General features: G+C 37.6%; 1 protein-coding gene across 5 annotated transcripts in view; it reads right to left on the bottom strand.

The window, feature by feature from the left end:
* Nucleotides 1–12,888, bottom strand: part of CCDC141 (coiled-coil domain containing 141) — a 232,536-nt gene that overhangs the window by 163,806 nt on the left and 55,842 nt on the right. For all 5 annotated transcript variants that reach the window (XR_007155001.1, XR_007155002.1, XR_007155003.1 and 2 more), the window contains exons 3-5: nucleotides 10,203–10,394; nucleotides 6,043–6,151; nucleotides 1,731–1,984 (exon numbers count right to left, since the gene is read on the bottom strand). Coding sequence is in view for 2 of the 5 variants with exons in the window: in XM_047872361.1 (XP_047728317.1) it covers nucleotides 1,731–1,984; nucleotides 6,043–6,151; nucleotides 10,203–10,394 (555 nt within the window). In the remaining 3 variants the exon portion in view is untranslated. The remainder of the gene's footprint in view (nucleotides 1–1,730; nucleotides 1,985–6,042; nucleotides 6,152–10,202; nucleotides 10,395–12,888) is intronic.

The following is a 12,888-nucleotide window of genomic DNA, read 5'->3' as shown; positions in this document are numbered from 1 at the left end:
GACTCATTTATGACAGGGAAGTTGGGAACTCCAGAAACATTTGTCTGATAAACAATTTTAAGTTAATTCTTGTCCTGAGCATTAATTTTCCTTTGTTGTGCCAGAATCACCAGTAAAAAGACCATTTCATTGGATAATGAGGATATGAAGGTGGGGTGGGCAAAGAAGTAAACTGGGGAGTGGATGAGGGCTGACAGGCAAAACACAGCAGAAACAAGACAGCAGCTGGCAGTAGTCTATGCCAAAGGGCTAAAAGTGGAGATGAGTTGGAAAGTGTATGGTGACTTGAGGGGGAGGAAATAAAATTCCAGCAGAATGTATGAATGGAGGCCTCTGCATTTGGGTCTCTGCTCTATGCCACCTCCTCAGAGAGGCTTTCTCTGATTAAAAATAGACCAACCCAAGATAAATTTACTGCTCTATTTTATTTTCTTTATAACACATCATTTTCATTTGTTTATGCTGTATCTTTCTAATCACACTAGAACCATGGTTCTCATCTGGGGGCAATTTTGCCCCCCAAGGGATATTTGGCAATGTCTGGAGACATTTTTTGTCGTCACAATGAGGATATTCTGCGGGCATCTAGTGGGTAGAGATCAGGAATGCTGTTCAACATCCTAGAGTGCATAGTACAGTCCTCCAAAGTTACCCAGCACCAACTGTCAATAGTGCTGAGGTTGAGAAACTGCATTAGAGGGGAAATTCCCAGAGGGAAAGGACTTTGTCTTGTGGGTTGTTATTCCCAGTAGGATAGCACCTGGCACAGAGTAGGTGTTAGTAGAATAAGTGTTAGTTGAAGGGGTGATCATCATTTAAGTCTTCATTTCTCCAGTTTGAAATAAGAACCAGTTTTTCCTGGCCTCATCTATGCTCCCAGCCATAGGTCTGTCTGTCTAGTCGGGATCAGAGCAGCAATATATAACATGTGAAGGGACCCCCTTCCCCATACATCCAGACCAGGAGACCTCCTTTCACATATTTCCCCCTGAAAATTCCTTCCAATTAATTGGTACAGATTTAAGCATGGGATGGGGACAATTAGAAATAATGCAATAAATATCCCACCTATTTGAGTTGGGGGTTTGCAAAGAGAGTTCTATCCATGCTTAGCCTCAAGTAATTGGGACAGATGGAATGTGCGGCAAGAATATTGACAACTGATCAGAGTTGCTCCTGCAGTTGGGGTAATGAGCTCTAAAAAACATGCAAACTCATGAACCTCTTGCCCCAACGCTTTCTAACCATTGAACATCTAGCTACAGGCCAAGGTCATAGTCCTTCGTTGGCACCAGACCAGTCTTCTAAGAACACTATTTGGGGCTGACAGACTTTTTTACTGACATTAGCAGCAATGTAATACAGTTCAGCATCATCCTGCCTCTCTAACTTTCAAGAAAGCTACAATTTATATTTGGAATTTCAAAGAAATGTGTCTAAAAGTAGTAACCTAGAAGGATGTGAGAAAGAGAATCCAACAATAGAACATAGTCATTTTCAAAACTACCCATAAGTATTCTCCCATTTATAAAATCAATATTATGATGACAGGAAATACAAACCTTTGTTTTTCATTTAACTCGTGTGAGAAAGCAACCTATTAGTTTGGACCAAAGACCAAGGAATTTGATCATGGCAACTGAAGAACCATCCCAGGAAAGATCTAATCCACATAATAGCCAAACTTCATTAGCTGAGGTCAGGATATCATTAACTCCCCTTTGAGTTACCTGATTTTCTTGCTGGTCCCACTGACATATCTTCAGAACCTGACCCAGTTCTTGCTGCTGTTGCTTCAGACCCTTGTCTAGTTGCCGTCTCCTATCTTGTAGAAGCTCAAGAAGGCTGTCAATCTTCAGACAGCTGTTATGAGCTCCCTGAATCAACTCAGAATTCACATTAGGTCCATCACACTTGAATTTTTCTATGAAGTCAGTGAGTTGTTGACTTTTGTTTAAAAGGGCTAGAGATCGTTCTAAGAGTTCTAGAAGAAAATTAGAAAGAAGAAAGAATAGTGATATGAGCAAGCTCTTCTATAGTAATATTCAGACTCTTGGTAGAATTTCAAATGTAGGTAACCTTTATATTAACAATAAGTTATACTGTAAGGAATTCAAATGTGTAAACATAAAATGCCTGTGATACAACTAGCCAGATACCATAACCTAACAATTTCTGTAGCACTAACTGCCAAATGATAGGATGCTGCAGTTCAGTGATAGTGTAATGCAGTACAGGAGGGGAGAGATTGTGGGATTTGGGCACTGTTTCAGTCAGGTTTTAGTGGTGTGATACTCTTAAGGTGCCTGCTCTCCTTGACATGTTCTATGTTCTGAAGTGAATGGGCTGCTAATGAGGTTTAAATTCTATGACCCAGGAGTCATCCATGACACATTCCTCTCCCTCATTTTCAAGACCTGTCAATTTCACCCTCTGTCTCCTACAAGTGTCTACTTTTCTTCGTCCTCACTACAGAAAACATTATTTGTTGCCTGGACTTGTGCAGCCACCTCTGAATGGCATCTTTCTCCAATCCATTCATCTATTCTCCTTAGTTAGCCAGAGAGATTTTTTTCTAAACACAGTATGTCACACACATGCATGCATGTGTGTGTGTGTGTGTGCGCACGCACACACACACACACACACACACACACACACACACACACCTACCTAACAATGGCTTCCCATAGCCTTAGAATTGAGGACAGATTCCTTGACATAATTTAAGTCTGGCATGGTCTGGTCCCTATCTTCCCTTTCAGATTTTCTTAATCTTTCTACTCTTTATCCCTCTCTTTTTACATACATTACAAATGCTACATTCCCTTCTGCCCCAGAACTTTTCACTGTGTCCTCTGCCAGGAACACCATTATCCTCAAACCCTTCCTTCTCTACCTTTATTTTATTCATACTTTGGGCCTTATTCAACTGCCAATTCTTCAATGAATAAACCAGACTGAATCAAATCCTCCTATTAATTGTTCTCATGATACAATATTCCTCTCATTCATAGCTCTTAACACAACCATAGTTTATACTTATGTGTTTGGTTAGTTGATTTATTGTCTCCCTTTGCCACCAGGCTCCGATGCAATATGGGGACAGTGACCAGGATAACATTCCTAGCACTTAGCATAGTGACTGGCATAGGAGAAATGTTCAACAGTTTGTGTAGAATGCTTGAATGAGATCAAAGTATTAAAAGAGGGGGAAGAATTAAGAGAGATATGCGTGCTAGAGTTCAGTGGTCCTCTAGAGATATAAAAAAAGACTTTGATGGAGCACCTGGTTGGCTCAGTCAGTTAAGTGTCTGACTTTGGCTCAGGTCATGATCTTGCAGTTTGTGGATTCAAGCCCCGTGTCAGGCTCTCTACTTTAGAGCCATGGAACTCTATTTTAGCATTCTAACATTCCACAGTTAACTGTGTGGCAATAATTAGGCTGTGGTAGTTGTGCCAGTTGTCTCTTTTAACTTGACAATTTTTTTTGCGGGGAGGAGATCTGGAAGAGAGAATGATATAAGTGAAGATATTGGAGAGAGAGATTTTGACATGAAAAAGAAAGAATGTGAAGTAGTTTGTGTCACATGACCTAGAGCTGTCAAATAAAGTATTAGATGGTATTATCTGCTCAGAGCAAGCAAGGTGTGATTATGTGCAATGGGCAATTTGATTGGGAGTTAACTATGCAAAGCAACAAACAGCAAGAACAACTTGAACCAAAAAGAGTATGGGATCATTCAAATAGAGCAGGAAGAGGCAGGGAGAACATGAGAGTAAATCTCTTAAAGAAATGGAAGCAAACATGAATAAGATGGGAGAGGCAGGGGCATAAAAAGAATTATCTGTCTAGAACAGGTTCTTTTATAGAAGTGAAAAAAAAGAACTTGCAAATGAGGTGAAGACAGGTTATAGAGGGCCTTGTGTATCAAACTGAAGAATTTTAATTTGTATAGCCTATGTGATAATCAGTATGACTGCTTCTCCATTTATTTATTTACTTTTTGCTTCTCCATTTATATGTATATGTATTTCCTTTGCATTTAAGAGTTTGTTATGATATTGTGAAAAGTTACACACACACACACACACACACACAGGAAATATGGATAAGTGGCAGGGTTTCCACATAGTATTTATTTTCTTCCCTTCCATAACTAGTTCCTACACACTAGACTTTTCCAATGAGAGAGAGAAGTATAGCTCTAAGTGCTAGGGTATTGCACACTGACAGTGGATCATGCCAACCTGTTCTGGTTCCTACAGAATGCATATAATAATCCAAAATTTCCATTTGCAATCTTTTTCTGGTTTTCTGTTTCAACATCTGTCAAAATAGTGTAACTACTACTATAGTACCACCAGGGATGGAGTCTCTGGCCAAAGATAACTTGTAAACTGTACCTAGACTACAATCAGTCTGTTACTGCTACCCATTAAAGTGGATCAATTCTTCCCTCAGTTTCCTCTGTCAGTTCCTTTGGTTCTTCCTCTGTTGGTTTCTTCCATCTTAACTATTTATTGTTCATGCTTTCCCAGCTATTTATTCCACCAGTTGATCATACAAAGTAATGTATTTCTCCTCAAGGGTAAACTAGATAGAATATCATGAGCTTCAAGAAATACAAAATCCCTATGGTGTATTAATTTTAAAGACTGCATTTTTGCATACATAAAATCCCCATTTCTGACATAACGCCTTGTGATGTGAGGCAAGTAGATATTTAATAGCTTTTTATTATTTATTTTGATTGTCATTATATCTAAGCAAGTTAATATTAAAGTAGATTTTATACAAATACCTGTACAGTTTGCCATTCTTAAGTATATATAATAAATTCAAGATGGATAAATAGAGATGTACATAGCTTAAGTGACTTTATAACTTGCTAAATAATCTTTCCAAATGGGTAATTTCTAAGAAGTATCAAAGTTACAGTCTTGGCATCGAGATCATGAGTGATATTTCTTCCTAAAAGATTTTAAAATATTCCAAATGTTCCGCAGCAGGATGGTGTTTCCTAAACTCATTCAGTGGGCACTTTCAAATATATACAAAAGTAAAGAAAATAGTATAATGGACCCTAATGAACCTATATGTCAGCCACATTTAAAATATATATAAAACACTTAAGAACAAGGAAATAATAATACGATTGCTACTGTGAGGAATATTCTTAGGTATTATGTTCATTGTAAGAAGACCACTGGAAAAGTGGAGGGCTTAGTTGTGATCTTTCAGAGCTTAGAACTAACTGTCTCTTCCTTAATGTAGTGCCTTGTTTATTCCTCAGGTTTGTATCATTGTGTTGTGTCTTACACTGGAATTAAATACAAATGACACTCAATAAACATACTTTGGGTTGGATGCTATTCTACATCGTAGAGACTCAGAGATGTACTAATACTTACCCTCCAGGGTCTCACAATCTGGTTATGGAGACAAATATGGAAATAAATTGTTATTACACAGTGTGCTGGGTGGTATAACAGGGACCCATGGGAAGCACGGAGGTTACTCACCAATAAATGTATACATGCCCCAACCAAATTGTAGACTTCCTCTACTCTCTTTTTAAAAAATAAGTGTAATAGTGAAAACGGTATTTTCCTTATCCAAAGCTATTATTTGAAGACTGCTCTTCATTTCCTGACCTTGAGAAGGAACATTCACTGAATTCAACCATTTATTCAATCAAGAAATATTTCATGAGGATCCACCATGTGCCAGCACTGTGCTAGATGCTGAGGATACAAGGCTGAACAAGGTAGAAATGGCCTCTGATCTCAGGAGATAAAATGTGGCAGGTTGAATAACCAAATCTTTGGAGGCTATTCCTCTAACATCCCCTTAGAATCATTTACAACTATGTCTTTTCTGAAACAGATGACCAAAAATAAAGCTTTATTTAACCTCTCTTGGAACAGTTTGAGGTATAAACAGACAAATTTAAAATACGATGTCACGCGTGAGCATTCTCATGTGAACACATTGTAAAACCTCTAAAAGGTTAGGTGAGGAATAAACATATTTCTTGCCTTTGGTATGATTTTCATGAAGCTGCAGAAGGGATTTTAAGGACTCGGCACTCTCAAACTCCTGGGTGTTCCGGAGGAAATCTTCAGCTTGGTCTATTTTAATAGCAAACTACAACAGAAATGCAATGGAAAGACATTTGAAAAAATAAAAATTAATGTGCCACTTTGGGTTATTTGTACAAGTTTTTCATTAATTCATGGCCTAGTTGACTGTAAATGTGTGTGTTTGTATAATGATGTGTGTGTTTGTGTGAGTGCGTGCTGGCTTAGGGTGTTTGTATGAGGCTGTGTGTTTGCACGTTGCCACTTTACAAAGTGCCAAAGTAAAAATTTTCTTCTCCTTCCTTTGTATTCCTTTCATACTTGGAAATATGTCATATATGCTGAAATAATCTAACTAGTTTACCGATAAATGTCTATTGGAATTTTCAACTAAAATTATTGTGTCTAAGCAGCCATTTTTCAACATGTAAAGCTGTTCATCAAAGAATAACCAGAAAGCTTGCCAACAACAACAAAAACAAAACAATGAAAGTTTGTGAACCAGTAGCCTATGTAATTATAAGTAAATATAATCTAAGAAAGTTGAAATATAATGTTTTCCTCTGTGATTAGACCTAGAACCAAAAAAATGTAACTTTCAAAATAACACAAGTCTAATGCCATTTCAAAAAGACTGAGAATCAATGTCTAATCCCATTTCTTACACAAAATAAAAAAATATATTTTTGCGCAAAAAATGATTTGAAGAGATATAAACCAAAGGATTGCCTTTATAAGAAGGAAGGAGATTTAGGATGGGGGAATGCATTTTACCTCCTAAATCTATACTTTGTAATTTTGTTTGCATTTTTATCAATGATCTTATGTATTCTTTATATAAATAAAAATGAAATTAGATATAGCAAGAATGCAAAATGGAAAACTTCTCCACTGTTTCAAAAAACAAGAAGCAATTTGACATCCTAAATGGTGACGAATATGACCAGTCTTTCTGTTTCTCCTTGGAGGAAATATGAAGGGGAGGTATCTGAAGTGATATTAATATTCTCAGAGGAATAATCTTAGAAACAAATTTTAGAAGAGGGTAAAACATCTTTGGTTCTACCAGTACAGTATATCCATGGTAGTAGACATAGTGGTAGTCTAGCTAGATAATAGTTAGTTTTAACGCTCAGATTTAAAGGTAATTATGATAGTTTAGAAGAATATTTAAATCAACTTGTTGACCTGTGGATTAGGTGTTGAAATGATTCATAAAGGTAAAGTATTAGTGAGAAAGATATAAAAGCTGGGTGGCTCAGTTGGTTAAGCAACTGACTTCAGTTCAGGTCATGATCTCACAGTTTGTGAGTTCGAGCCCTGTGTCGGGCTCTGTGCTGACAGCTTGGAGCCTGAAGCCTGCTTTGGATTTTGTGTCTCCCTCTCTCTTTCTGTCCCAACCCCACTCATGCACTGTCTCTCTCTGTCTAAAAAATAAATAAAACATTTTTTAAAAAAGACATAAAAGCTTATCACATGCTTCTTTTTCAAGTTTTCTGCAAATTATCATCTATGAATTTAATGATTTTTAATATTTTTATGTAACTATCCAGTTAACGAGATGTGCTGTATTTTGATTATTATAATAGCCACATAAAATCCAGTTATAAATGCATGGAATGATGAAGACAGACTAATGAGGATGCCCTCTTTGGAAATGTGGAGAAGGCCTACGCCATCATGTTAGAAAAATCTAGTGATACCAGCCACTGCCACTTATGGACAATGTTCTGAAAGTTAGCTTGGTGTTTGATAAGAGAATAACCTGTCTAATGGTTAAGTCTGTGTGTCTGAAACAGTCCTGTAATAAATATCAACTATGCAATAAGAAGTCATTCCATTTCTTATGGAACTTTATGCATCATAATTCAATAAGAGGATCCTATCCACACATCATTTACATCTCTAATCCATTCCATTTATAATGGCTTATGTTAAGGGTATTCTTTGGGTTTTTTAAAAAATGTTTGTTTATTTATTTATTTATTTTGAGAGAGAGAGAGCAGGGGAGGAGCAGAGAGAGAAGGAGAGAGAGAATCTCAAGCAGGCTCTGTGATCCTTCTCATGACCCATGAGCTCATTTCATAATGAATTGAAATCTAGAGGGACACTTAACTGACTGAGCTATCCACGTGCCCCTTGAGGGTATTCTTTGAAGAGAAGCTTCAAAACAAACAAACAAACAAATAAACAAACAAACCCAACTCTAGAAGGTGATTTGGTTTTTCTCCTTAGAACACTAAAAAGTTTTGGAGTCACTGTATAACTTATACCTATATTTCAACTGTTATTTGAAATTACAATAAATAAATAAACAAACAATGCTTTACTCAAAAAAGTTTTCTCTAAAGTTCTGTTAACTTTTTTTACCTGATGGTATTTTCTTTTGCCCACTTTTCTTTTTGCATCGTGCATGGGATAGAAGTGGCAATGGTGGGACACTTTGCAAAGACCTTATTCTCATCTTTGTTTTTTTTTTAAATAAGTAATGACAATAGTTTTAGCATACAGAAGGGGCAGGAAAGATTATGTAAGAGTCTGCATTCAGCTTGGTATGAAGTGACCCACAAAACTGGAAGCAGGATAATACAAGAAACAGTATCTTTTCAGTAGAAATCAGAGTGCTGGGCTGAATTATGAGTTGACTTAGTATTTCCTTTTACTTCATGCAATATCTGGAAATAATTTCTCATCACAGAGAAAATCAGCTAGCATTAATGCTACTACCTTGTGAGAAACAAATATTGGGCCTAATGTTTGAAGGAAGATCATTTCCTGGGCTTAAATGAGTTGAATTTCAAGGGCAGTTGACATCTATACCCCACTTACTTAGATGGAATGAATCCGATGTATCTACAATTTGACCCCTGGAGGTGCATTTCACCTGGTTTCTGTTCAGGAAAGAAAACTATGTGTGAAACTTTTTCTCAAGATGATCTATAAAATGAATTGTAGTTGGACTTCTGTATTCAAACTGTAGGAAACAAACCTTAAAAGTTACAATAAGGTTTTTGCTCCTTGTTTTTACTTTTAAACAAGTTCATGGGGCGCCTGGGTGGCGCAGTCGGTTAAGCGTCTGACTTCAGCCAGGTCACGATCTCGCGGTCCGTGAGTTCGAGCCCCGCGTCAGGCTCTGGGCTGATGGCTCAGAGCCTGGAGCCTGTTTCCGATTCTGTGTCTCCCTCTCTCTCTGCCCCTCCCCCGTTCATGCTCTGTCTCTCGCTGTCCCAAAAATAAATAAACGTTGAAAAAAAATTAAAAAAAAAAAAACAAGTTCATGATGCATGAGATTGCCTACCCCAATTTTTATGTTCTCTTACTAATCTTTCTTCCTTCATTATTTTGGATTTAAGACCCGAATTTTGAGTTCAGAAGTGTCATATTTTTCAAAGCTAGTGCTTTATCATAATGAAGCAGTACTCTCACATCAAAATGAATGTACTGCCACTTGACAGAGAAGTTAAAAGTGAAATTTCCAATAACTGTCTTACACCAAATACAACAGCTCTTTTGATAATGTTCTTTGAGTCTCACATTTTGAAATTGGGAACTGCAAAAAAATCTCAGAATTCAAGAAAAGTCACGGGAAGAAATGACCTTCTTAGGTCCAGGACTTTTTCTTTTACTTAAATTTTTAATAAGTTCAAATTATGGAATTCAACTATGTGCCTTAAGAAAGCATTCTATAAAATACTATGCTTACAAGTCCAATGTTCCATAGAATATTCTGCAATTGCCTTTTGGTAAATAGCCAAAGAAACTCTATCCTCCATCTTTTAGTCAACAAGAACACGTTATAACAACATTTCCCAATAATCCTGTAACCAGGGATAATTGTTTCATTTACTAATTATACTGACTTATGAATAAGAGTTTCCATTTTTACTTAATATTTTACTTAATTTTATAGTTATAGTTAAAAGTTTTTTTGAAGGACTACATTTAAAATATTAACAACTTTATTCTTTGGCAATCAAAAATTAAATGCATTATATATAACTTAGTCATTCTGCCATTTTTTTAAAGTGATTGCAACGTCCGTTTGTGGAAATAGAACATTTTCAGAAGTGCTATCCATTAGCTCTGAAGTGAAGAAAGTAGTTTTTTAAAACACAAACCTCCAAGGCATTTTCAAAAAATTCAGAGGTCAACCTGAGGAGCTCCCTTCTTTTTTCAAGCATAGAGACAAGCGCTGTCCATGCTTCACCCAAGGTGTTGGCCATGGCATCGTAGACTTGACTCTGATCCTTGTTCTCTTCAGCTGTCTTGTCTGCTTCCTGCAAGAGTTCCCACACCTGATCTTCCAAAGCCTAAGTTCAAGAAAGAAAAGAGTGTAAGAGCCTGGAATCATATTTTAAACACTTGAATATTTAAAATTGCATGTGGTCTAAGAAAGTTTATATAGAATTTATAAACAAAAGTGGCAGGGCAGGTAGGTAGATCAAGTAGACAGAAGGGAGCACATGGAAATTGTGATAAGCAAGAAAGCATGGCCAGGCTAAAGGCATTTACATTTAAACATTGTTCAAACACTGTAGAGATTTATCAAAGGTATGCATATACATTCCCAGAGGTCCAAAATATTATGTTGACCTCACATTTCAAAAAAATAAAAATGAAAAAATAGAAACCTAATTGGAACACATCCAGAAGAGAGTGATAGAGGGGTGGAAATGTGAGAAATAAACCCAGTAAAACTTAGTTTATCCTAAATAATTATTATTGGCAATATGCTCATGAAGCTTAATGTAAATGTCAAGAATAAGTTCTTGAAAGACAATATTCATAATGTAAACATTAGAATATCTGTAACCAATAATACAGATTGAACAAAATATGGAAGATGAAGGGGACCATGTGCTTACCTAATTGTTTCATTTAGGGATAGGAGGAGGATCTCACAGATTCTTTCATTCTTAAAGTTGGCACCAAAATAATGGGAAAAGTTTTAAAAATATAATAGACTAAAAATAATATGAACAAATTCTAAAATATCAGCAAAAAATGTGACTAAAATGTGATAATGCAAAAGAAAACAAAAGAAATATAGAGCATATTTATCAGGATACACACACAAAAAACAAAACATGATAGGAATATGATTAAATACCAGTTAACACACAAAAAAGTGGATGAGTTAGTTTTCTCAATTAAAAGACAAACATTGGAAGGAGGAGGGGCCAACATGGCAGAGAAGTAGGGGAATCTGAACTTCTCTCTTCTCTCAAACAAAGAAGTGTTGAAACCAGAGGCCTTTGAATCCCAAGAGTCCAGGAGGAAAAGAGACAGTCGTGCTTCCAGGGACCCACTGGGACAAACTGACAGGTCATATGTGTGTGATTGCAAACTGGGAGAGATAAAATAAATGGAGGGGAGGGAACCCTTCTGTGGAGAGACAAAGGGAAGAGAATGAGCAGCTGGCGAAGCATAGGACTGTATCTGGACAAGAGAAAAAAACACTGACCCTGACGGGGAAAGATCCAATCTCTAACTGAGGGATTTCTCTGGACTGGAGCCAGCTGCCTGGATCATGAACCTGGGGAGGAGGGGAGCCAGCCCTGGGCTCAGTGGCTAGGTCAGAGGTGCAGTCCGCAGTGGGAGAAAGTGATCCCCTCCCTGGAGTGCTGTGGGACAGGACAAAGCCTGCATGCATCTGCCAGCCAGGGACCACATACTGGGCAGTGTGGAGCAGCACTTCCCCAGTACCAGTGCATGCAGAGCAAGAGTTTAAATCCCAGCCAAGCTCCAGGGCATGGGAATCGGCTAAGCGGAACAAACTGCCTCATTTGCACCCACAGCACAGTGAGGATGGCTCAAACAGAGTGGTTTGGGCACTGGCTCCATGGAGAAGAGACTAGGGGTTACCATTTCTCTCCCCACCACCACAAGGTGGGGTCTCAGGGATCAGACAGCAGGGCCCACAGTGGAGGCGGGACTGTCTACACCAAACCATGCCCCTCTTCTCCTGGTAACTGCTATCTACTGGAGAGGGATAGACATTGATTAACCAGACAGTCCCTCCTCCAGATCAGCACTGTTCCATTGCCTGGTTTAACTCTCCAACAATTTTTATTATATAGATACATTCTTCTTTCCTTTTCTCCTTCTTGTCTCTTCCCTCCTCTAGTCTGGTTACTCTAGTTGTTGGTTTAAGCACACATATTTAATCCATTCTCTTGATACCTGGTCCATACCTCCTTCTTTATTCTCCTTTCACTGTCTCTCTGGATTAAGCCACAAGTATAGTTTCTCTGTCTGGACAACTTTATCTTCTTTTCTTTTTCCTTGCCTCCTTCTTAATTTTCCTTTCTTTCTCTCTGGATTAAGCCATATGGTTTCTCTGTCTGGATAACTTTCTTTTCTTTTTCTTTTTTCCCGCCTCCTTCTTTATTTTCCTTTCTCTCTCTCTGGATTAAACTGTATAGTTTCTCTGGTCAGTTTTTATTCTTTCTTTTCCTGCCCCCCCCACCCCTGTCATTTCTCTCTTTGTATGGGATAAGGCCTCTTCTATCATCACCTCCTCTATCCTGTTGTTTACTTGTAGCTGGTGTTTCTGGTTTTTTGTTTCTGTGTTTTTTGTTTGTTTGTGTGTTTGCATGCTTTTGTTTTGTTTTATGTTTGTTTGTTTGTTTGTTTTCCTTTCCAGGGCTACTTCAATGAATAATCAAAGCACACCTGGTGGAGGGTTCAAAACATCACTAGGAGAAGGGAGATAAATAACCAAAGGCACAACAACAGAGAGCAAGTAACACTCTCCAAAAAATATCTTCTGAAGGGACATTCCCTGGACAGTGTATGACCCCT

The sequence above is a fragment of the Prionailurus viverrinus genome, chromosome C1 (genome assembly GCF_022837055.1).
Source record: "Prionailurus viverrinus isolate Anna chromosome C1, UM_Priviv_1.0, whole genome shotgun sequence".
NCBI lineage: Eukaryota > Metazoa > Chordata > Mammalia > Carnivora > Felidae > Prionailurus > Prionailurus viverrinus.
This window is presented reverse-complemented; position numbering and strand designations above follow the sequence as displayed.